The sequence below is a fragment of the Vicia villosa genome, linkage group LG1 (assembly GCF_029867415.1).
Source record: "Vicia villosa cultivar HV-30 ecotype Madison, WI linkage group LG1, Vvil1.0, whole genome shotgun sequence".
Classification (NCBI taxonomy): domain Eukaryota; kingdom Viridiplantae; phylum Streptophyta; class Magnoliopsida; order Fabales; family Fabaceae; genus Vicia; species Vicia villosa.
Window position 1 is genome coordinate 33,755,466 of NC_081180.1, and position 24,502 is coordinate 33,779,967.

Sequence of the window (24,502 nt, forward strand, 5' to 3'; positions counted from 1 at the left end):
CAGAAACTCTAAAGATTCACCTTTTCAAGGTATGCGATCCAATCTCATTTTTTCTCATTTTTATAGACCGTGAAAGTAGAAGAAATTAATGTTGTGTGTTGAATTTGGTTGAAATGAGGTTTATTAGTTTTGGTTTTGGTTTAGTTTTTGTTTTTCTTTATTTGATAGGTATTGGTGTTGTTCTACTCTAGTATTTTTTTTCATTCTTTATTTGATAGAGGTGTTGGTGTTGTTTCACTCTGGAAACATGTCTTGCTTGTTTGTAGTGCTTGACTGCATCTTTTCATGTGATTCTGTATTGTTATTTTTCTTTCTGTCCCAGAATGAAATTTGTCTTTTTTTTTAATAATGATTAAATTTAAAGCAAAGCAATAATTAGTGTGTTTGATAAGAGCATATATTGTTAATGGAATTTCATTAAGTTTATGTATGTGTTTTGAGGTTAATTTATTGATAGTCCATATTATGATAAGGATACTTAGTCACTTTCTTCTTGTCTTAGATTCAATTCTGAGATTGAGGTTATCGGGAGTGGTAGTTCCACATTTGGTGGTCCTTTATGCTTCTGACAGAGTTATTTAGTCGGATGCAGGATTTTTAACTTTGAATGGGTTATAGTGTGTTAAATATTATGTTTGGGTAGAAGCAGTGGCTAGCTTTTAGCTTTGTGGTGGTAAGAGAAGTTAAGTGAGAAAAATATAAGAAAAATTAATCAAGTCTACTTATTTGATCTATTATTCACTCCTCTTGTCTCTTCACAAAGTAAATATTTTTATCAGTATCATTCTTAACAGGAACCATGTTTCAATTAACTTAATTTCTAATCATATTCATAAGAATATTGGTTACACAACCTTTCTCCAATATTGAGACATGGAACCATGTTCCAATTAACTTATAGAAGCTTCTCAATTAAGATAAAATAACATTTTCAATCAATATCCAATTTAATTTGACTATTTTTTAAAACTTATTTCTCTGTAAGGATTCATGTTTTTGCAACATTTTGATTCTATTATTTGAGTATCTTTATAGAAGTTTATCTAAATGTCATTTCTAGGAAGTGAGTTTCCTTGCATAGCATTGAGATGAAGAAATTACAGCATTTTATTTCCAAGTTAAGAGTGATAGTGGATGCTAATCTGATCCTTAATATTTCTGGTGTTTGTATAGCCTCTTCATATTTAAAAGTGGATGATGATCATGTATATTCTTGTAATTTTTGAAATTGATATGTAAGAAACTGTTGTAGTAATTTGACATGCCTCGCATGTCTCTTGATAATATGGCTCACATTTCATTATTCACACGTGAATTAATGTGAATGGCATGGGAAACTATTAATATATATTCATTTTCCTGGTATAATAGCTAAAAGTATTTCCTTAAACTATAGTGAAGCAATTATGCATACAATTTACAACAATTTATGCATACATTTAATACTTCATGAGATCTAGGACTATTGCTAATTTGTCACAATCTATTATTGGGGAATCTAGAAATCCTCCTGCATCTCATATAGCTACAAATACTCAAATTCCAAATTCCACTCTTACCCCCCATATTTCACCTGAGAGAGTTAGAGGTACCACTACTTTGTCACAAGCTACTATTAAGCAACCTACAAATCATTCCACATCTCATAAAATTATAAATACCCAAATTCTCACCTCTAATCCTATCCCTCATGTTTCATCTGGAAGAGGTAGGGGTACCACTACTTTGTCACCATCTACTATTGGCCAGCCTGCAAATTCCTCCACATCTCATAGAGCCACACCTTCCCAATTTCATCAATCCACTCCTAGCCCTCATGTTTCATCTGACAGAGGTAGGGGTACCACTACTTTTTCACCATCTAATATTGGTCAGCCTGCAAATTCTTTCATATCTCATAGAGCCACACATTCTCAATTTCAACACTCCATTCCTAGCCCTCATATTTCCCCTTCGGTTAATCCACATATTTCTTCTACGCCTAGCTCGTCACATGACCCATCAGCTGCTGCATCTGGTGATGATCCACATGTATCATCATCCCATGTCGATTCACCTCCACAAATTGGAAGTAAGGACCCCACTGATGGAAGAATTTGGATTCGTCCAGGTCCACAAAAAACGTAAGTTTTAATAATTTCCTTTAACTTATAAATCAATCATGATTTTATCTTACAATTTCTTTAATAAATTTGTAGATTTGACCCGGCAATTCAGCCTACGCGTGAGATTGCAAAAATTATCAAACGTAAGTTTGCAGTGTCTTGGGCAAACTATGGAGAGATGAAGGGCAAGGAAGAATATAATGATGTGATCCGATTGTGGTTTGGAGAATTTGAGGTATCAAAGGATAAAGATGAGTTATTAATTTCATTTTCATTAATTAGTTTGTAAGATTTTGATTTTCTTTATATATGTGAATTTCTTACCACTTTGTCTATGCTAAATTGCATAAGTGAAATGATGTTTTTGTATGGTTTTGGATACTTTCAAGAAAATATGTCACACATTCTGTGTAAATATTATTTATCATATCTTAACTTACAGCTTGTGTGTTTGGAAGTCATAAATTGTTTTAGTTTAGTTAGCATAAGATATTTACTGTAAGTATTATCTTAAATTGCATAAGATATTTACACCTTGTGTGTTTGGAAAGCATAAGATATTTACAGCTCGTACGTGTTTTTGTATCATAGTTACTGTAACTTGTTCTATGGTATTCAATTACTATAGTTACTAATAAATACGTATTAACTCTAAATTGCATCATAGTTACTTTAACTTATTTGAGTTTTAATTTGTAGAATTACTCCAAGGGATGATTTGTAAGAACTTAATTAGTTATTGAATATAGAATAATCTGGATTATGGTATTCAAATATTTTTTTTCTACTAACTTATATTGTAGAGAAAGTACAAGTGGCTACCTGAACATGAGGAAGAAATTAAGAAGATATTTGATCATAAAGCCTCTGATGCATACTCAAACGCAATGTATAGAGTGAGAAAGAAGACTGATTCAGGTGATTGGATTCCTATTGAGATGAGAAAGATATTAGAAGAAAAATGGAATGATGATAAGTGGAAAAGAAAGTCAGAAATTAACACTCACAATAGAAGATCTTCAGATGGCCCACTACACACTGGAGGATCAATTCCGACAACTGAGCACTATAAGAGATTAGTAAGAAATTTAATTACTTTTGTTATAACAATATTATAGATCGTAGCTAATAGAATAAATTTTACAAAATTGTATGCCCATGCTGAATATGAAAGTAGACAATAACATATGACAAAAACATGGACAAAAAGATTATGAAAATTGGGTATTTTATGTGAGATTTTGGATCGAACTCTAGTATGGCCGAAGGGTAGCTTCTTGGTTCGACAGGGTTAAGCATGAAGTCGAAGGTTGTTCACATGCTTGTGTCGAAGATGCTAGGGTTGTTAGCATGTTAAATTAGGTTTTAGTGTTTAAACCCTAATTTGTTAAGTTAGCTTGTTTATTAAGTTGACTTGTGTAATGGGCCTTGTGGAAAAAGCCCATTAGTTAGTATGTTAGGTTTTATTATAAATAGCATACTAGTCTCTCATCATTGCTAAGCTGCAAATCCTAATTTAGGGTGAGAGAGGTTATTTGTTATTCTTGTAAACTTGTAATCTTGTTTTAAGAGAAAGTAAAAGAATAGCAGTTATAACAATTTCTTGTGTTCTTCTTCTCCCCTATAATTCCCTATTATACTTTGTTATTGGTATCGTTTTTCACAACAAATTGGTGCGGTGAGCGTGGAGAAGATGCCGTCAACAAAGTATGAGATTGAAAAATTCACCGGAGTGAATGATTTCGGTCTGTGGCGCTTGAAGATGAAAGCCCTACTGGTTCAGCAGGGTTGTTTGGAAGCGTTGAAGGGAGAGGCAGCCATGAATGCTGCATTAACGGCAGCGGAGAAGACAACTATGATCGAGAAAGCACACAGCGCAATTTTGTTGAGCCTTGGTGATAAGGTTCTCCGGCAGGTATCAAAGGAGACGACGGCATCAGGGTTATGGGTGAAACTTGAAAGTTTGTATATGACCAAATCGCTGGTAAATCGACTCTACCTGAAGCAAGCTTTGTATTCATTCAAGATGATTGAAGACAAAGTATTGGCTGAGCAGTTGGATATGTTCAACAAGCTGATTCTTGATCTTGAAAATATTGATGTGAAGATCGATGATGAAGATCAAGCGCTGTTACTATTGTGTTCTTTGCCTAGATCACATGCTCACTTCAAAGAAACTCTCTTGTATGGAAGGGAGTCCCTGACGTTTGAAGAAGTTCAATCAGCCTTGTACTCTAAGGACTTGAATGAACGAAAGGAGCATAAACCTTTGACTGTTGGCGAAGGTTTGGCCGTTAAAGGAAAACTCTTACGAAAGAATGGTAAGTTCGACAAGAAGGGCAAAAGCCAGTCAAAGTCTTACAGTGGCGAAGCATCTGGCATTCGATGCTATCATTGTAAGAAGGAGGGTCACACAAGAAAGGTGTGCCCTGAACGCCTGAAAGATCATGGAGGTAAGGATAATGGCAATGCAGCCATCGTTCAAGATGATTTTGAATCATCTGATGTTCTTGTAGTTTCAAGCAGTGACTCGAGAAGAGAGTGGATTATGGATTCAGGTTGCACTTGGCACATGACTCCAAACAAAGACTTGTTCGAGGAATTATGTGATCAAGATGGTGGATCAGTATTGCTGGGAAACAACAAGGCTTGCAAGATTGCAGGTGTTGGATCTGTGAGATTCAAGCTCCATGATGAGTCAATAAGGTTGTTGACTGAAGTCAGGTATGTTCCTGATTTGAAGAGAAATCTGCTTTCTCTTGGTGAATTCGACAAGAAAGGATATGTTTTCCAAGGAGAGAAAAGTATCCTAAGAGTCATGAAGGGTTCGAAGGAAGTCTTGAGAGGCGTGAAGAAACAAGGCTTGTATACCCTTGAGGCTGAAGTTGTAAGTGGTTCGACAAATGTTGTATCCACGAAACCTTTGTCGAAGACAGAAATCTGGCACATGAGATTGGGCCATGTCAGTGAAAGGGGTCTGGTCGAATTAGGGAAACAAAATCTGCTTGGTGGAGACAAAGTCGAAAAGCTGAAGTTTTGTGAACCCTGTGTACTTGGAAAATCTTGTAGAGTGAAGTTCAACAAAGGCAAACAAAGAACACATGGATCCCTTGATTACATCCATGCTGATCTTTGGGGGCCTGCAAGGTGTCCATCACATTCAGGAGCAAGGTATTTTCTATCCATAGTAGATGATTATTCCAGAAAATTATGGGTATTCATCCAGAAGACTAAGGATGAAATTTTTGAGAATTTCAAAAGTTGGAAGACTCTGGTTGAAAATCAGACTGGCAGAAAGGTCAAGAGGTTGAGAACCGACAATGGCCTTGAATTTTGCAATGAGGCATTCGACAGTTTTTGTGCTGCCTCTGGTATTGCAAGGCATAGAACTACTGCAGGTACTCCACAGCAAAATGGTTTGGCTGAAAGGTTTAATCGAACTATTTTGGAGAGAGTCAGATGCATGTTGACTAGTGCGGGGTTAACAAAGGTGTTCTGGGCTGAGGCTGTTGCGACAGCAACATATCTGATAAACAGATGTCCTTCGACAGCGTTAGATATGAAGACACCTGAAGAAGTTTGGTCGGGACATCCACCAGATCTCGACAAACTGAGAGTATTTGGCTGCATAGCCTATGCTCACATTAGGCAAGACAAGGTCGAACCTAGAGCTCTGAAATGCATGTTCATGGGATACCCAGAAGGAGTCAAAGCTTATAGGCTATGGTGCCTAGAGCCAGGTCACAGGAGGTGTATCACCAGTCGAGATGTTGTTTTCAATGAAGCTGAAATGGCTTTTAAGAAAATTGATGATGTTGGTCGAAGTACAGAAACATCTGACGAAGAGCTGGAACAGGTAGAGATTCCTGTTGAGGTGGAGCATGTTGATGCTGAATTGCATGTCCCTGATGAAGTCGAAGAAGAAGCAGAAGATGCTGAGGAAGTTGAGGAAACTGACGATGACTACCTATTGTCGAGAGATAGGTCGAGAAGAGTCATCAAACCACCTCAGAGACTTGGGTATGCAGATCTTATAGCTTATGCATTAATCTCTGCTAGTGAGGTTCTTGATGATGAACCTAGAGATTATAAGGAAGTTATGAGGAGTCAAAATAAGACTGAATGGCTGAAGGCCATGGATGATGAGATGAAATCTCTTCATGATAATCACACTTGGGAACTGATCAAGAAACCTGCTGGGGCAAGGTTAGTCAGCTGTAAATGGATTTTCAAAGTTAAGGAAGGAATTGAAGGAGTGACGTCGAAAAGATATAAGGCAAGGTTAGTCGCAAGGGGTTTCACTCAGAAAGAAGGTGTCGACTTCAATGATGTGTTTTCTCCTGTTGTGAAACATAGGTCCATTCGAATGCTGCTTGCCATGGTGGCACAGTTCGATCTTGAACTGGAACAGATGGATGTGAAAACTGCGTTCTTGTATGGTGATCTAGATGAAACGATCCTGATGAGGCAACCTGAAGGGTATGTCGAAAAGGGGAAGGAAGATTATGTGTGCAAGTTAAAGAGATCTTTGTATGGTCTGAAACAATCTCCTCGACAGTGGAATAGGAGATTCGACAAGTTCATGGCACGCATAAGTTTCATTAGAAGTCAGTTCGACCACTGCGTTTACTTCAGATTTCGACCTGGTAATTCATTTGTTATTTTGTTGCTTTATGTGGATGATATTCTCATAGCAAGCAACAGTGTCGAAGATGTGATGAGGGTGAAGGCTGAACTCAATAAGGAGTTCGATATGAAGGATCTGGGAGCTGCTTCCAGGATTCTTGGAATTGACATTCGAAGAGATAGAAAGAAGTCGAAGTTATGCCTATCTCAAGAGGCATATCTACGGAAGATTCTTGAAAAGTTTGGTATGTCGAATTCGAAGCCAGTTGTGACTCCAACAAACCCTCAATTCAAGCTGAGTATTGATCAGTGTCCCAGTACTGATGTGGAAAGAGCCTATATGAATAGCATCCCATATGCTAATATAGTTGGTTCTTTGATGTATGCTATGGTTTGTACTAGACCCGACATAGCATACGCAGTAAGTCTTGTAAGCAGGTACATGGCGAATCCTGGAAAGGCTCACTGGCAAGCATTGAAGTGGATTTTAAGGTACATAAATGGGTCTCTGAATAGAGTCCTAATTTATGGTGGAGCCTTGGGTGAAGATGGTAAAGCAGTAATCGAAGGATATGTCGACTCTGATTATGCAGGTTGTATGGATTCCAGGAAATCTATTTCTGGATATGTTTTCACTATGTTTGGCACAGCAATTAGTTGGAAAGCAACACTTCAGAAGGTTGTTGCTCTATCAACCACTGAAGCGGAGTACATTGCATTAACTGAAGCTGTGAAAGAAGCATTGTGGCTTGAAGGTTTTGCGAAGGAGCTGAAACTTCAAGGTCGAGGTATCACTGTTAAATGTGATAGTCAAAGTGCAATACACCTGTCGAAGAATTCAGCCTATCATGAGCGAACTAAGCACATTGATGTGAGGCTGCATTTCGTCAGAGGAGTAATCGAGCGTGGAGAAGTCCAAGTGCTGAAGGTTTCGACTGAAGACAATGCTGCTGATATGATCACCAAGACATTGTCGAGTTGCAAGTTTTTCCACTGTATGCAGTTGATAAAGCTGCATGAAGAAAGCTAGTTTGTTCCCTTGATGTTGTAGAGTTAGATCCAAGGTGGAGATTTGTGAGATTTTGGATCGAACTCTAGTATGGCCGAAGGGTAGCTTCTTGGTTCGACAGGGTTAAGCATGAAGTCGAAGGTTGTTCACATGCTTGTGTCGAAGATGCTAGGGTTGTTAGCATGTTAAATTAGGTTTTAGTGTTTAAACCCTAATTTGTTAAGTTAGCTTGTTTATTAAGTTGACTTGTGTAATGGGCCTTGTGGAAAAAGCCCATTAGTTAGTATGTTAGGTTTTATTATAAATAGCATACTAGTCTCTCATCATTGCTAAGCTGCAAATCCTAATTTAGGGTGAGAGAGGTTATTTGTTATTCTTGTAAACTTGTAATCTTGTTTTAAGAGAAAGTAAAAGAATAGCAGTTATAACCAATTCTTGTGTTCTTCTTCTCCCCTATAATTCCCTATTATACTTTGTTATTGGTATCGTTTTTCACAACAAAAAAGAATAAAAAATAGAAGGTTTGTATTAAGTGTAATTAGGGATGAGAGGTGAGATTTAGTAAGTTTATAAGAAACCTATATATTATTGATCTTTTATGCTGCCACTCTCTACCCATCCTTATTCTTTTTTTGGCAATTGAATCAATTAGTTACATTTTATTATTCTATCAGTTGCATTAGTCTTCATGATATCCTTCATTCACTTATAAATTGCATTTTTTAGTAGTGATGTTAAATATTTTAATTCTAATTAACATTGATTTTTTTTCTTTTTAGAAAAAATCCTCAGATACGAGTCCAACTTGTTGGGATTTATTTCAAAAGACACATAGAGTTAAAGGTAACCCAGAAAAGTGGGTTTCTTCAAAATCAGAGATGGTTGTTGTAAGTGTCAATTTCATGAACTCGCTGAACATGTTATATTAATGTTTGTATGAATGATATACTATTTCTTTTATCTAAAATGCATGTACTATATGTGATTGTTCTGTGTTGTACACATGTATGAATTAATGTTCGTATCGATGATGTTCTAATGATATATTAATATCTTATATGCTAAAATGTTTGTACTAGAATGGGTTATACTATGTTGTATCAATGCATGAAGTAGTGTTTGTAATAATGATGTTATAATGGTGCGTTAATGCTTTTATCTACTAAATTTATTGGACTAGATGTAGTTGTATTAATGATGTGCTAATGCATCAACTTATGTCTGTATTGATGTTGTTTTAATGTTTTTATCTACTAAAATGCGTGTACTATATATGGATGCGTTAATGCATGTGCTATGCATGGTTCTTATGAACTAGTGCAAATTCAGGAATGTGCAAGTTCTTATGAATTATTAATATTATGTTATTTTGTGTTTTGGCTGATTATATTCTGCTTCTTTACTAAATTATTATTTCAGAATGAGTATGAAAAAAGGATTATTGAGAGGGATTCACAAGAGGCACCCGGAGATGATGTTTCTAGTCATCAATCTGACAACCTCATCTTCTTAGATGTTGTTGGAGGTGTGGATAAGAAGGGACGTATATGGTTTGGGACCAGAAGCAGCAAAGTACAAGCCGTCTAAATCTTTCACATCTGACGGTATCTCTTCATCTGAGTATGAACAAATGAGGACTGTTATTTCTGATTTGTCTGTTGAAAACAAAACTCTTAAAGATAAACTTAAGACTCGTGAGGATTTGATTCGTGCATCACAGGAAGACTCACGTTTGCTTAGAGAACAATTATTCCGATTTATGGAAACTTTTTCTGCAGGTCATCTACCTCCACGTCCGGATCAAACTCCATCTTCACCCACTTCTTGAAAAACATTACTAAATTGTAGTGAATACATTTTTGTTTGTCATCTCCTAATTTTCAAGGACAATGATAGTAGTATTTTTGTTGTAATTTCTTAATTTTAAGAGCTTTGCTTGGACTATTTTAGTTGTAATATCTACTGTCAACAAGAAAAAAACTATGGTTTTAATATTTAGTTTTGAGAACAAGTTTTTAGCACTACTAGTTTTTATTTGGAGAATATTTATGATATTCACAAAAACAGCTTCTAGTGTTTTATATTATGACTGATTTATTTTAATTATGATGATAAAGTAAATTTTCAGTTACAATATTAATTAAATTTGTCAGGAAATTTAGATTTTCAGCATCATCATGCAGGTCACTAAATAATGTTTATCTAATTTAGTGATGAAATATAAATGTCACTAAATTTATTTATTTAATTTAGTGACAGAAAATATTCCTCATAAAACGAATATCCATTCATTAATCTTCAGTATTTAGTGACGGATTAGAAACATCACTACCATAATTACTGAGGTATTTAATAATCCCTCACTAATTATTGACGGATTTTCTTTTAATTTTCAGTGACGGAAGTTTAATTTAGTGACGGATTGTTCCGTATCTATTTGTGAGGGAATTTGAATTCCCTCACAAACAATTTGCGACATTGAAATTCGGTACGGATATTCGCTCGTCACTAAATCCGTCATTAAAAGTGTTTGTGACGGAATTTTCGTGCATTAGTGATGGAATATTACCCTCTCTAAATTTAATTTTTTTAGTAGTGCCACCTGCGATAGACGACAGTGGTACTATAGTAGTAAATTAGTGGAAACATGGTAGCAATAAGTTCTATTAATATTTATTATTTTTGTACAAAAAAAAATATTAGCAACAAGTGATTTTGCTTTTTTTTTGTTATTGATACAAGATGTATTTTTATTTTTAAAAAAAGAAAGATGTAAAATATATGTGTTTTTTTAAAAATAAAAAAATATAACAAAATACTCATAGTTGTGATCGAAAAGTATAAAAAATTTCTTAAAATTTGATCTCTGTGGATCGCCGTGGAGATTTGTGGGGATGGGGATGGAGGAAAATATTTCCCCATTGCGGAGATTAGAGACATGATGGAGAATAAATTTTGAGTCGAGACGGGAAGCGGAAAAGCATCCCCCGAACATTTCTTACCCCGTTAACATCTTTAATAATATGAAATAAAAGAAATAATAATTTAGTTCAAGTTTATGGTGACCACTTATCGCTTTTAAATGACCCAAACTCAGCACCCAAATTAATAAAAACTGTTAGCTTGATTTGGTTTATTTTTTTATCTTCATATAAAAAAACGAATCAATTTGATAATTTTGAATTGAATAGTCCTAATTATTGATTTAGTCCTTACACCACCACTAACAATTATGTAAAATAATCTTACGTTGAAAAAATAAATATAGTTATCATTCTAAGGTTAGAGATGAAAATATAGAAGATCTGATACACATTTGTATATAATTTAATTTGGAGTAATGGTTCATAACTAACTTAACTATAATAATATCACGTACGCTCTGATAATGCATGCATATACTCTTCAACACAGCCACACATTTCCCGCCGATGTCAAATCGTAATCGTATCATAAAAACAGATGTTACTATCAGCGGTACACTCGGGGGACGAGAATGCGATAGTTTTGGATCGTTTTGATGCTGGCACGCCCCACACCACGCTCCAAATTTAGTAAATTTTGGTGGATACCTACCCTATAAATAGGGGACACCATTTGACATGAAAAAACAAAAGATTTAACATTTAAAAAATATGCATGCAATAATAGTTACAAGATTGTAAGAAGAGTAATTTTGCAGAGGCTTTCGAACCATTCCTCCGGGTGTCGTGTCTAACATTCAATAGTTTTATTTTAGGCATGTGCTATTGATAGTATTTTGATCAAAGAATAGGATTCCGTCGAATAGTGAAAGAATACTTACCTTCAAATTGAGTGATGTTTAGATAAAAAACAATGAAAGAATACTTAAAGTAATTATAGTAATTGTAAGTATAAACTTAGTGCATGACTAAAGCTTAACTAATATAATCTTTTTTTAATGGAAAATTTTGATTGGGTAATGTATATGACATAAATTAATTTATGTATGAATGAAATAATAGAATGAATGTTACAGTATGTCATGTGTATAAAAAAATGTATGAAATGATGATTATTCTAGGGTAAATTTGGATTTTATATATCTATTGTAGGCAAAAAAATTGAGTGAGATGGACTAAGTGTAACATAACAGGTGGGTGGTGTTTAAATCACATCAATTTAAAATCTATTGAGAATCATGATAATTAGGACGCCAATTATCTTAAAGTAAGACATGATTTTGGTATACTAGATTGACTCGCATTACATAATCGACTAAGGTCATATGATTAAATATAAGTGATATATTTTCAATTATGTAACACGTGAGTGGAGTGAAGAAGTTGTCCTCTATTTAATTTGGTTTCGATGAAGACAAATATTATTAAAGAAGAAAAAGATTAAGAGTTTGATGGCAAGAACATATAAACGATGAAGTTAAAGTAAAAAGTTTGAGCTTTGAAAATCAAGTGAAAAATTGAAATAATTGATCATGATTAAGATATACATTACAATTCATATCGTATCACTTTGGATGCTTAGATGTTTATATCAAACTTCATCTTAAATCTTCTTAAACATAATGATTTCAAACAAGTGAAGCTTAGCAACAACATGCTGTATTTTTCATTTTTGGTTTAGTGGTAATCGATTATAGCTAAGTCGTGATCGATAATGAGTTTCCAATAACATAAAAAGTCAACAAATTTAGCACAAGATTAAGAAAAATTCAGCAATACTAATTCACCTCTATTAGATTATTAGATTGCTTCTAATAGTTACAAGTGGGATTTAAATTATATTATAAACTCAAAATGTATTGAGAACCATGATAATTGAGATGCCAATTGTCTTCAATAAGACATGGTTTTAGTAGACTAAACTTCTTTGGATTGTCTTTATAAATGAGATTGAAATAGAATGTTGTATGAAATTAATACTAAATAAATAGGTAGTTAGCAAATTGGTGGTCATAGTTAAGTAACCCACTAAAATTAGTATCTCATGGTTATTGTTCACGTTATTGACCATATTTTGGATAGAACCTTTGGAGATGATCATTTAGAAAGAGACTTGTTGAGCAGAAAATAAAAATAGAAAAATAAAAGTGCTTTAGTCTAGACGGGGTTGGAACAAAATTTCGATATCAAAACATCTCCACGACACAGGCACCAAACACTTAATCGTATGTGAACCGCACGTGCACTGTTGTGTCAAGTAGTAAAAAGAATCAAACCCATAGATAGATGTATGATTGCCGAATCTTACTACAACTATGTTCATCAAAAGCGATCACAAAGAGTTTGTTTGATGCAGATTGAAAATTAAATTTTAAACAATAATAAAAAGTAGGACTAGGAGCAATGATCATCCATCTAGACTCACCCGTATAATCATTCATGTTGGAATTATGGGCGTGCACATGTAAATGTGTTTTAGGCATGACTAAGTAGTTCAATAAAGAGTGTTACGCCTTATCACGCGACACCGCATCTTGATTGTTTCCCAACTAAGATCAAGTTGCCTTGCCAGTGGGGCCTCGAACGATCAATAGTTTAGTAATCCTTTTTAGAATGTCGAATCATTATCTTCCGATACATGATCGACATCTATTTTTCCTTTTCTTTCGCAACCGACATAGAAATGGATTAGAGTTCAAATTCTAAAATAAAACAAAACTATTTATCTTACAAGTGAATGAATCAATAGGGTTTTGTCAAGAGATAGATTTTCATAACTCCATGTCATTAAGGATCTACTTAATCATGGTGAGATCAAATAAGTAAAGCAATATAAAATGGAAATGAAAATAAAGGCAAGATTATAATATCACAAGTGCAGAAATTACAAAAAATAAAATCAAGAACTTAAGCTGAGAACAAAGAGCAACAACAATTGTATGGTGTGATAGTAGTAAAAGATGACGGATCCCTAAGTGTCACCCTTAGGTTTCCCCCATTTTGCATAATGTCTAGGCTTCTATTTATACTAATCCAAGCCTTAAGTTACTCATAATTAGCACTAATTTCATGCTTAACTACCACTAGTCACCATTCATCAAAGAAATGGAGGCTATGGATGCCAAAGTGTCATAAAAACTGTTCAAAAATCAAGATTATGTAACTTCTTAGGGTGTTGACCCGGGCAGTGTCAGGGTACACAGGCTGGTCGTGTGAGCATCTTGTTGCTTGTATGGAGGGGCTTCAAAGGGGCCAACATGACCCGTGTCATGGGAAACGACCAGACCGTGTTGGTCTCGAGAAATTTGTACTGGAAACGCTCCTTTTTGTGCGATCTTTTGCATTTTTTGTCGTGATTCACTCCATTAATCACTTATTAGTTGTGAACAAACAAAGGAGAGGAAAACATGTAAAAATGAATTAGAATGATGAAAACACACGTTAAGGAAAAACAACCAAGAAACATAATACATTTACCGCTTATTAAGTGTACATTGGTTAATCGCAAAATTTACACTCCTCCGACATCCATCATTTGTACCAAACTCATTATCGTAAAACAACATGCACGTGTTATTGCAACAATCAATCTTTCTATATTCTAATCTCAACTTTGTCACCATCATCTTATCAGCTTAATAATTTTTTGATAGGTTATTCGTCATAGGTAATAATTTGTTGATAGATTATTCGTCATAGGATTCACAACCAACACAATTTTTTAGAAGAAATCCAAGCAGTGATCAGGTACATGTCAATTTAACTTGGCAACCAAAATTCTCACACACATAGATAATTTAGAGCCAGACAACCCTTTAAACAATGATTCATTTACTTTATTCAACATGCAATATAAACTTTGTGATTTTTTTAGGGGAGTATTTCATCTTCACCGTGTTCATCATAAGACATATTCACCCCAAAGAATGGCTCTAACCATGTCATCCATCATGTCAAAATGTTTACCATACAATGTACACGAATCAATACTAGAAGTGTGTGAAGTAACATCAAACTCAATATTAACACCCCGACCCTATGCAGGAGCTGCAAACTCTACACCACAGGGCTCTAAATTTTGGAGGACTCCTAAATCTTGAAAAATTCAATTTTTTTCATTAATATTAATAAACATAAAAAATATTATAAAAAATCAAATAAAAAAATGCTATGATAAAAACCCAATATATTAAAAAATAAGATTGATCAAAATCAAAATAATTATAATTAATTTTTTTTGACTTAATTGCAACTTTAGTCTCTCTATTTTATTCTTTTCTTAATTTTGATCCCTCTATTTTAAAAACCACTATTTTAGTCATTTTTTAAATTTTCTGTGCAATTTTTTCGTCCCCCTATTTTGTTTTTTTTTTTCCTGTAAAATTAGTTCCTATTTTTGGTTCATCTTTCAACACAAAACTCAAAAGGGGTCCAAAATCGTGACTTTAAAAATGGGGGATCAAATCGAAAAAAACAAAATAGAAGGATCAAAATTGCAATTAAACCAATTTTTTTATAATATGTAATTATATCTTTTATATGTTATTTTTAATTATTATAATTATATTTTTTAAAATTTGAGTCCATTTTTAAATTAAAACAGGATTTCAGTTTAATTCGACGGGCCCTCAATATTAATATGTGACAATATCTTCCCGTGATGTTCACACCCAATAATTTTGACTATATAAAATAAATTTTCCATGATATTTTTCTTGGAAAATTGCTGGGAACCAATTTTCTTTTCCTAGTAAACCAACTTCCTTAGAAAAATTGACCGAAAATTCCCTTTTTTTTTAAGTTTATACTTATTGAGAGATAGATTGAGAATCTCCTCCTGATTAATTTGCAATCTACGCGTCTTCAGTTATGTGATGACAATAATTTATTTTGATCAAATTGATTTATATATGATTTTGCTAAAAAGTGACTTAAAACTAAAGTGAATTATATTTGAATACTCATGTAAAAGTGAGCTTTAACAAGTGTTTTTTTTAATTAAGATATATTAAATGGAACAAACATTCACAAAATAAGATTACAAAAGAACGGTTGAAACTGCAGGGGAAAATTGCCCACCAATTGAAACCTAACTTAAGTACAACAAATTTTTTTTGTGAAACTCATAAAAGTTACAATTGAGTTGAGAAATATTCCCAATAAAAGCCGATATCTATAACAATGCTTTCATCTCCCAAACCGCATCCCGGAAATTCCAAACCAAATCCTTAAAAATAATACCGTTTCTCACGTCTAGATTCATAAAGATGCAAATTTTAATTTCAAACAAAATTTATTTTGAAAACAAAATCAATTCTAATTTAAAATATATATATATATATATATATATATATATATATATTATATATATATATATATATATATATATATATATATATATATATATATATATATATATATATGTTAAAATCAAAATTTAATACTTTTAAAATCACTTTTGAACGTTTGAAAATTTAAACCAAAGGCATAATAGTTTCAATTCAATCCCTTCAGCTAAGTTCAATTATCCGTTGGATCATAAACCATTCATTATAACTTTTTTTATGGTCAACACAACATTATTAAAACGTAAAAAGAAATAAAAGCCGCTCACATTAAACCTCCACTTTATAATAAAGTTAGTCTAATAAAAAAATGTGACTAACATAACTTAACTCATAGGTTAATAATTCATAAGAAATTATACACCACATGCAACTTTAATACCTTCATCAACCCCTTTTGAATTATGGTATCCCCATTAAAATAAAGCTAGGCTAACAACCGAGTGACTATTATTTTCTAGTGACTCCACCTAATAATGGCAATGTACTATTACTAATAGAAGAATTGCATTTGCAGTGAGTTAACATGCATGCGGAATATAAGAGAAAGTAAAAAAGAAAGTACTATTTCCAACAACTGCGCAACAAAAGTTGAGCACAAACATTTATTTTTTAGGTACTTGTTTAGGTGAAACTGTTTAATAGTTTGTTGTGTTTACCTTTTAGTTCGCCGACAGTAGTGTACACAGCTCACTAACTCTCTCTTTCTTTGCTTGCTCCTTCCATCCATCTATCTATCTATTCCTTTATATCTATAGTAATCTTCTGTATTCTGTTATTTCTGTACTTTACCATCATGGTTCAATCGAAAAAGTTCAGAGGTGTCAGGCAGCGTCATTGGGGTTCTTGGGTTTCTGAAATTCGTCATCCTCTTTTGTAAGTTTCTTATTCTTTACTTATATAGTCACTATGTGTCAGATACTGATACAGACATTGATACAGACAATTGTGACTACGTTTAATTAATTTATTTTTATGATTTGAAATAGGAAGAGAAGGGTGTGGCTAGGAACATTTGAAACAGCTGAGGAAGCGGCGAGAGCATATGATCAAGCAGCGATTTTAATGAGTGGTCGGAATGCGAAAACGAATTTTCCGATAACGCAAACTCCGGAAGGTGATCCAAAGAGCAGTGTAAGTACTGATGATAAGAACAAACATTCGAGTTCTTCAAAGGATCTAGAAGAAATCTTACACGCTAAGCTTCGGAAATGTGGGAAGTTACCATCGCCTTCCATGACTTGTTTGAGGTTGGATACCGAAAACTCTCACATTGGTGTGTGGCAAAAACGTGCTGGGAAATGTTCTGATTCGAATTGGGTTATGACTGTTCAACTTGGTAAGAAGAGTGTGACTGAAGATAATGGTAGCACTAGCACTAGCACTAGCACTAGTACTAGTAGTAGTAGTGTTGTGCCTTCGACTTCGTCGATGGTTGCGACCGGAGAGGAAATCGTGCGAGGAGAGATTGATGAAGAGGATAGAATTGCACTTCAAATGATAGAGGAACTTCTGAATGATAAGAATTGTCCTAGCTCATCAGTTAACAATGCTAAACAAGGGGATGATATTGATAACAGCTTTTTTCTTTGAAGGTAATGTTTAGATTGGTGGTTTGGAAAAAAATAAAATAGGCTTGTTATAGTTTATAAAATATTGATGTTATATCATTTCATATCATATATCATTACCATTCAATTCTATTATATTCTATACCACCAATTCAAATATACATATATATGGTATTCACCTGTTAATTAATTATATCTTTTAACAATGTAATTATTTGGTAAGTTATTTATATTTGAAGACTATATATGTAACGAGTGGGTTTTCTATAAATTTATAGCATATGATTTAAGCACATTGTATTTTGTGAGTTTATTTCATCTCCATAAGGTTGTAATGGTAATTGTGGATTCATGCCTGCAGGATGGACTAACTTAGATGAAGACAGTGTGGGATTAATTGTATAACTATTTAATAAAATCTATGTTCAATATACAAAGATTATAATGATAATTACTGTATATTCTAACGATGATCATACTTTTAGTGAAGTAAATTAAATATATAAACATACATATAAACTTGAGTTTTATGACATGTTAAATTATTGAAGATATTAAAAATATCTAGACCTATGACTAAAAGTCTCTTTACGATTGTGGTCCATAAATATAGAGAGGACGAGGAAGGGGTAACAAAAGCGGTTGTTATTTTAGTTAAAAAGTAGTTAATTATTAGTTTATTAATAGTTGGTTAAAAGTTAGTGTCATGATCCTTAAGGTACTTAGGATTGTTAAATAACTTTCTATGCAAGTCATGTATATGGTTTAAGTTTGTTGAAGTTTTCCATGTGTATAACAATCTAGATCATTTAATAAAATTCATTCCATCCACTTTATAAGTATATACATTCTCTCTTATTTTGATTATTTTTTTAACTAGCCAAGTGTGGTAGCTTAAGTCATAGGAAACACATTTTTTTTCCTTGTTGTCATTAGAAAATTGTTTCAACAAATTGGTACGAGACAAACTCGAATACTATGTGAAACTCCTCACGTATCAACCAATATTCAAAGGTGAAAATAGTAATCGATGGTGTGCATAACTGAAAGTGATTTTTAGATTTTAAGATGTTTCTGAGACTGTGAATGATGGACATCCAACATTAAAGGATAATAAATAACATGTGCAGAAAGAACTACATCATGAACAAAGATACATAAAAGAAAGAAGAGTGAAAATGAGTTATTCTTAATCCGTCATGCATGGATACAAATAACTTTGAGAAGATAATTAAAAAAGAAATTGTAAAGAATGTGTGGGAAACACTCAAGAAATCTTGTGGTGGTGGTGATGATAAGCTCAAGAAGATCAAAACTCTAGCATTAAGAGTTCAATATAAAATGCTCAAATGCATCAATGAATGAATTTTAATGAAAATTCAGAAGTTTGTTTTATGCATTTTTCTTTAGCAACCTAGATCTCCTTTTTAGTCTTGGTTATAATGCATCATTAGTGCTTTTATTTCTTGATTCAATACCTCCTAAACCTACAAATCCTCCCTCTAAGGACTTAAATGATACCATTCAAGTTGTTCATGAACATATTGAAGATGCAATCAGCCACACCCATCATCAAATGAATGAGAGATTTCATGAAGCAAGATAGAATTTGGAACAACAATTGAGAAGCACTCCACTAGAATGGATTATCCACAACAAATTTTGGATTTTATACATGAATCTATCAAAACTATTCTCACCAATTTAATGGCTCAAAGTGAAATGCAACAATCTACCACTATTCACAGAATAACATCCTCTTCAGGTATACCTACAATCTCTCAATTCCCACTAGTTATGGACATGTTATTCCACTTAATGTTTCCCCTACTACCCCAATAGTTACTCATGCTAGTCACACCCTACCCACACTAATACACTTTCCAATAACCATACTTAATCTACTTTTACTCTTACTATGACAAACTCAACAACACAACCACCACCACCACCTTCATTCCACTGCTACAAAACATACCTACGGTGAACCTATATTACCACGACCATTTATTCACTGAAGTAATATCTTATTTTTTACGCTCATTATTTTTTTAATTTTATGAATAAACATTTCATTACGGTTTTGAAATCTAACCGTGATCATGGAAATTGGGTGACAAGCTTCGAATCCCAACATCAACATTTTTTCATTTTTTCAATAAAAGTAAGCGCGTGACCCTTAACATTTAAAAATTAAAAGTATAACAACCATGATTGTTTAATTCAACCGTGATTATTTGATTCATATTTCATTACGGTTATCTCTTGCAACTGTTGTGAAATTCTTTTCACTTAATATAAACATAACATGCAATTTATTTCGTTCATAACATATAAGGGTGCCCTAGGGAACGCGATGGCGGCGATAGCAAAATCTTCACCATCTTCATTCATTTCTGAAAACGAATTTATGAAATCCTCACCTTATTAGTTGTTCATTTCTTGATCTCTTTTTCTCTCTCTGAGGTAAAGGTACTTCTTTCTAAAAGTTTATGTTCTTCACTAGGGTTTCTTTTTTAACATAATGACATTGTGATGTGTATTGTTCTTGTTTTATTTAGATTTTGTGACAATAACTTTGTGTAGTTACAAACTCATTTTTGGGTTGTTGGTATGCTTTATATTTTGATATACTTTCTGCTTCTCTTCTTATGCTTGTTTCTTCATCAACTTGGTAATCTCCTTCTTAAAATCCCTCTTTTGAGCCTTATATTGTTTACGTCTACTCATTTTAACTGTAATGTGATTTGGATGTTTACATTTACCCATTTTTATAAGAAATCTGTCTTGAAGACTATGCATCAAGAATCTGACTTTGACTTTGACTATCTTGAAGACTATGCTTAGATTCTTTCTGTTCTATTTCTGCAAACGTCTGTTTATATTTTTACTAGATTCTCTTTTATCTCTTTTTTAAATCTTTTATGTGTAGATTCTTGTGCCTACTTCATAAGAAGAACATCAAGAAAGAATATGGGCAAAATAACAAGTAAGTATTTTATATTCTTCATTCATAATTAATCGTAAGTTATAATTTCTAAGGTTATTCAATCACAACTATTTTTATTTGGAATTATAGGTGTTTATTTGTATGTTGTTGATGTTATATATTATCATTGATGCAGCTGGAAATACTTATCAATGAACATGGATCTAAGATAGTTGCAAACTTGTGTTCGTTGTGGAAATATTATGTGAGTCTCTCATATAATATTTCCATAGCTTATATGAACGGTTAGTTATCAAGTTCTCCCAATCTATCTTAATTATTTTACGTTTTTGTTAGCGAGTTTGTTATATCATATGTGATTGCTTGTTTCATTAAACACTCATTGAACGTGCATTCATTTAAATATATTTTTGAGTTAATAATCAGAAAAATTAAATTATTTTTGAAAAACAACTTTGACGATCCAATGTTTTTTTTTGGATTGCAGCCATTTTATGAATCATAATTTCCTCTTTAACCAATAGAATTTGATTCGATGCCACAAATTCTTCAAAATAATGTTGATAAATGGATGTCAGTCCGAGTCGTTCACACAAATCTTGATGTTTGAAAAATAAACTAGAAAAGAGAGGAAACCAAATTTTGTGTGAAAGACTCAGACGACATCCATTCAATAACATTACTTTGAAGAATTTAGGATTGAATTAAATTCTATGGGTTAATGAGGAAATCATGAATTATAATATGCATGCAATTCTAAAAATATTGGATCGTTTAAGTTATTTTTCAAGAATTATTTTATTTTTAAGATTATTATCTTAAAAATCTATTTGAGTTGTTGTATATGATAAATGAGGGGCAAGGAAAAGCAAGTAATATAATATTTTATAATAAACTCTTCTATATACCACAACGGTTCTAATATATACCCGTCGTGAAATGTGATATTTAAAAGCGTTTAGATTTTGGTTGTAGCTGGGTATCGAACTCATGGCCCTACATTTAAGGCCACAGTTGTTTATACTAACCATTATGATAGGTAACGTGCTACAAAGTTTATCACAACGGTCGTGCAACCGTAATGGAAAGTATCGTACATATAATCATACCTTACCTCACAATGGTTGGTCAGTCATTGTGGTAAACTTATCCAACCATTGTGGTATCAGTTTTCCATAGTAGTGTTCTCTCCCCAAACTTTCCATCAATACCCCCACAATATATACCTCAACATATCCAACAACCTTGATTTGGAACACGGAAATTGGAACTTTTTGTGTTAAATGGTTCTGATCCTTTAGAATGGTTATGTTTCGAGCCCTCCATTAGGCCTAAAAGGTGAAATCCAATTACGAAGCAAGAAGTTAACACGCGAGGTACATGTACACCTTTTTTCTCCCATTCGCAGAGTATCCCTCTGAAGAATACCATGATAATATCCTAAATCAATTCAAAAGTATACCACATCCTGCTTCGTTCTCCACATGTGCAATTATCAACCATTTCTCGAATTCATCCTCTCCGATCGAGGATGGTTCTAGAGAGGAAATATTGGCACTGTCTCTGGAAATCAACTTCTGATTCCTGCAATTTTCAACAATTTAACTTTTCTCGATTCAACAAAATCGCTTCTGACAGAAATACATATCCTCTTTAATTGAAGCACATATCTTCATTTGTTAATCAATTTTGTCACTTTCAGATTCAAATTCTCCTCCATCAAATTCGTTAATGATGGCGAGAATATTCTACACTCACTATGTTTTCTAACAGAAAGTTAGTGAAGTTGCCAAGAATCTTCTGCATCCCCTTTAAGGGACGAACGATGGAGTCTTTGTAAGAACAATTTTGGTTCTGCAGCTAGCCTTGAGTTTTAATGATAACTTTACATATTATCTTAGAGAATAATTGTGTACTCTAATGGTTTCTATTTAGTGTGTAGCTTTTGCTAAATAGGTTGTGACTCTAGTAAGAAGGCGTGTGAAGTCATCATGTTCTTCACTCAACACTCTGGAAGAATAACTTTGGTGTGTTACAAAGTTAAGTCAATATTCTGGACTGCTTCTCATGCAATGGTTCTAAGGAACGTTAGTACAAGATCTTCTGATTTTGACTTTTCAAGGAAGCTTTGGAGGCCTTCTAAAGCTTTTCTTCTAGTTTCCCAAGTTTTGAAGATGCGGAAGACAATGTTTTGTTGAATGAGTTCTGAAGATCAGAAGACATTACTTCTGAAGATCAAGTGCTGATGACTCTGAAGAAAAGGTTCTGCTGAACAAGTTCTGAAGGCTCCAAAGACTTTGGCTAAGACTCAAGTTCTGATCCTTCTACAACATGCTTCATCAACGTAAATCAGAAGCCTTTGAAGAAATAAAAGATAAATATCAAGACTGGCTTGCGTGAGATGGTGAGTATGAGAGCACAAAGTACATTGTGACCACTACTTTAATAGGGTGGCGTAAGGATATACCTTTTGTACTTGTTGTCTACCATTCCCACCATGGTCGTTTGGGACAAAACTGTTGGCTTTATTGTTTCCTATTTTACCCTTTAACATATCTCTTTTTTCAGCTATAAAAGGAGGACTTGGATGAATTGGAACTTAATACTTATTGTTCTACAAAACTACACTAAAGCGTTGCATAAACTCTTTTGAGATATTCTTTGTACAGTTTTGTATTCTTAAAAAGGAGCTTTTATTTATATCTTTCTATAAACACTTTTGTGTTGTTGTACTTAAACATTGTGTAATATGCTTGTTAGAAGCATCTCTGTATACACATCTTTGTAATCAATGGTTGTTGATAGGTTCCTTGAGAGACTAGGTGTAGTCAGGATTCTCAAGAAGAATTTGGTTGCAGTCATTGTGGATTGGCAATAAGGATCAACGAACTTGTTGGGATTGTCAACAATGTTGATCATACTTATTGTGGTTGTATGTAATCGGAGGATTAAAATGGATTAAGTTCTTGTGAATAAGGCAAATCACCTTGCGGGGTGGACTGGAGTAACTTATTTAATAGTGAACCAAGATAAAAATAATTGTGTTCATTTATTTTTATTCACTTGTTAACTTTGTGTTTGAGTTGCAAAAAGATTATATTTGGTTCAACCCAATTCAAACTCCCCTTTCTTGTGTTTCTCGCTCCTTCAGTATTAACAACTACTACTTTCGTTTCCCCGCAACAATATTATGTCCAACCAAGGGGAGATCAAGGAGCGTGCCAACCTCCTCCATTCCTTAAATTAACACCGCAATTTCACTTAGGCAAACCTTTATCCAGATTTCCTCTACCTCTTACAATGTGTGGACGAGAAACACTCCTCGACGTCTAACTCTTGCAGGCTTATCCTCACTTGCAAGGAGCCAACAAACTATTGAACAATGTCTACCATATGGTTCAGCAGCAAAACTTCCAGGCACTAGCGGAGATGCTAACTTGGATAAATTAAAGTTTACATAATGCCAACCCGAGGAACAACACTATACAAGAGGCGGCTTCACACAAGACCGTCATTCTTGAGCTATCGACAACACAAACACTATACTCCATCTCCTAAAGTTCATCATCGTAGGAGAAAGCAAATGTATGAAGAAGATTCTCCTGCCTGTGGAAGAAGAAACTCCTACCCGCTTTCATATTGGACAGTAGAATCCCGAAATCACTAGAAAAGACTTAGAAGCTTCAAATTTATAACGAGATTGGAGATTATGATGAGCACGTTGAACATGTAGATGAATGTATGAACTACTATCATGCTGACGGGGACAAGAAGTGCATGCTCTAGGTGGATCTGTGTGAGGCTTTCACCACTTATTTCACCGTTTGGAAGAGGGAGCCACCATGGCCATGCTTAGCGAAATTATGCAGGGTAATAAGGAAACCATGTGCGGGTATACTAATCATTTTGCTAAGGTGGCAGTAGTTATTGGAGGCACATATGTAAGCCCGAAGTGTTATATCTTTGAGAAGG

At 33.7% G+C, this 24,502-nt stretch overlaps 1 protein-coding gene and 1 pseudogene across 1 annotated transcript; both read left to right on the plus strand.

Moving 5' to 3' along the window:
- The first annotated feature begins 1,449 nt into the window (after positions 1-1,449).
- On the plus strand, positions 1,450-9,568 carry LOC131610173 (uncharacterized; annotated as a pseudogene).
- Positions 9,569-16,672: 7,104 nt separating this feature from the next.
- Positions 16,673-18,059, plus strand: LOC131604029 (ethylene-responsive transcription factor WIN1-like). Its single transcript, XM_058876522.1, has 2 exons — positions 16,673-16,885; positions 16,999-18,059. Exons 1-2 carry the CDS (start codon positions 16,806-16,808, stop codon positions 17,600-17,602), a joined length of 684 nt encoding a protein of 227 aa, XP_058732505.1. The 5' UTR covers positions 16,673-16,805; the 3' UTR covers positions 17,603-18,059.
- Positions 18,060-24,502: the final 6,443 nt, after the last annotated feature.

Bases quoted from the DNA above. Each gene is read 5' to 3' on its own strand.
- LOC131604029 (XM_058876522.1), top strand. From the start codon at position 16,806: ATGGTTCAATCGAAAAAGTTCAGAGGTGTCAGGCAGCGTCATTGGGGT. The intron at 16,886-16,998 runs GTAAGTTTCTTA...GATTTGAAATAG, and splicing joins GAAATTCGTCATCCTCTTTT to GAAGAGAAGGGTGTGGCTAG.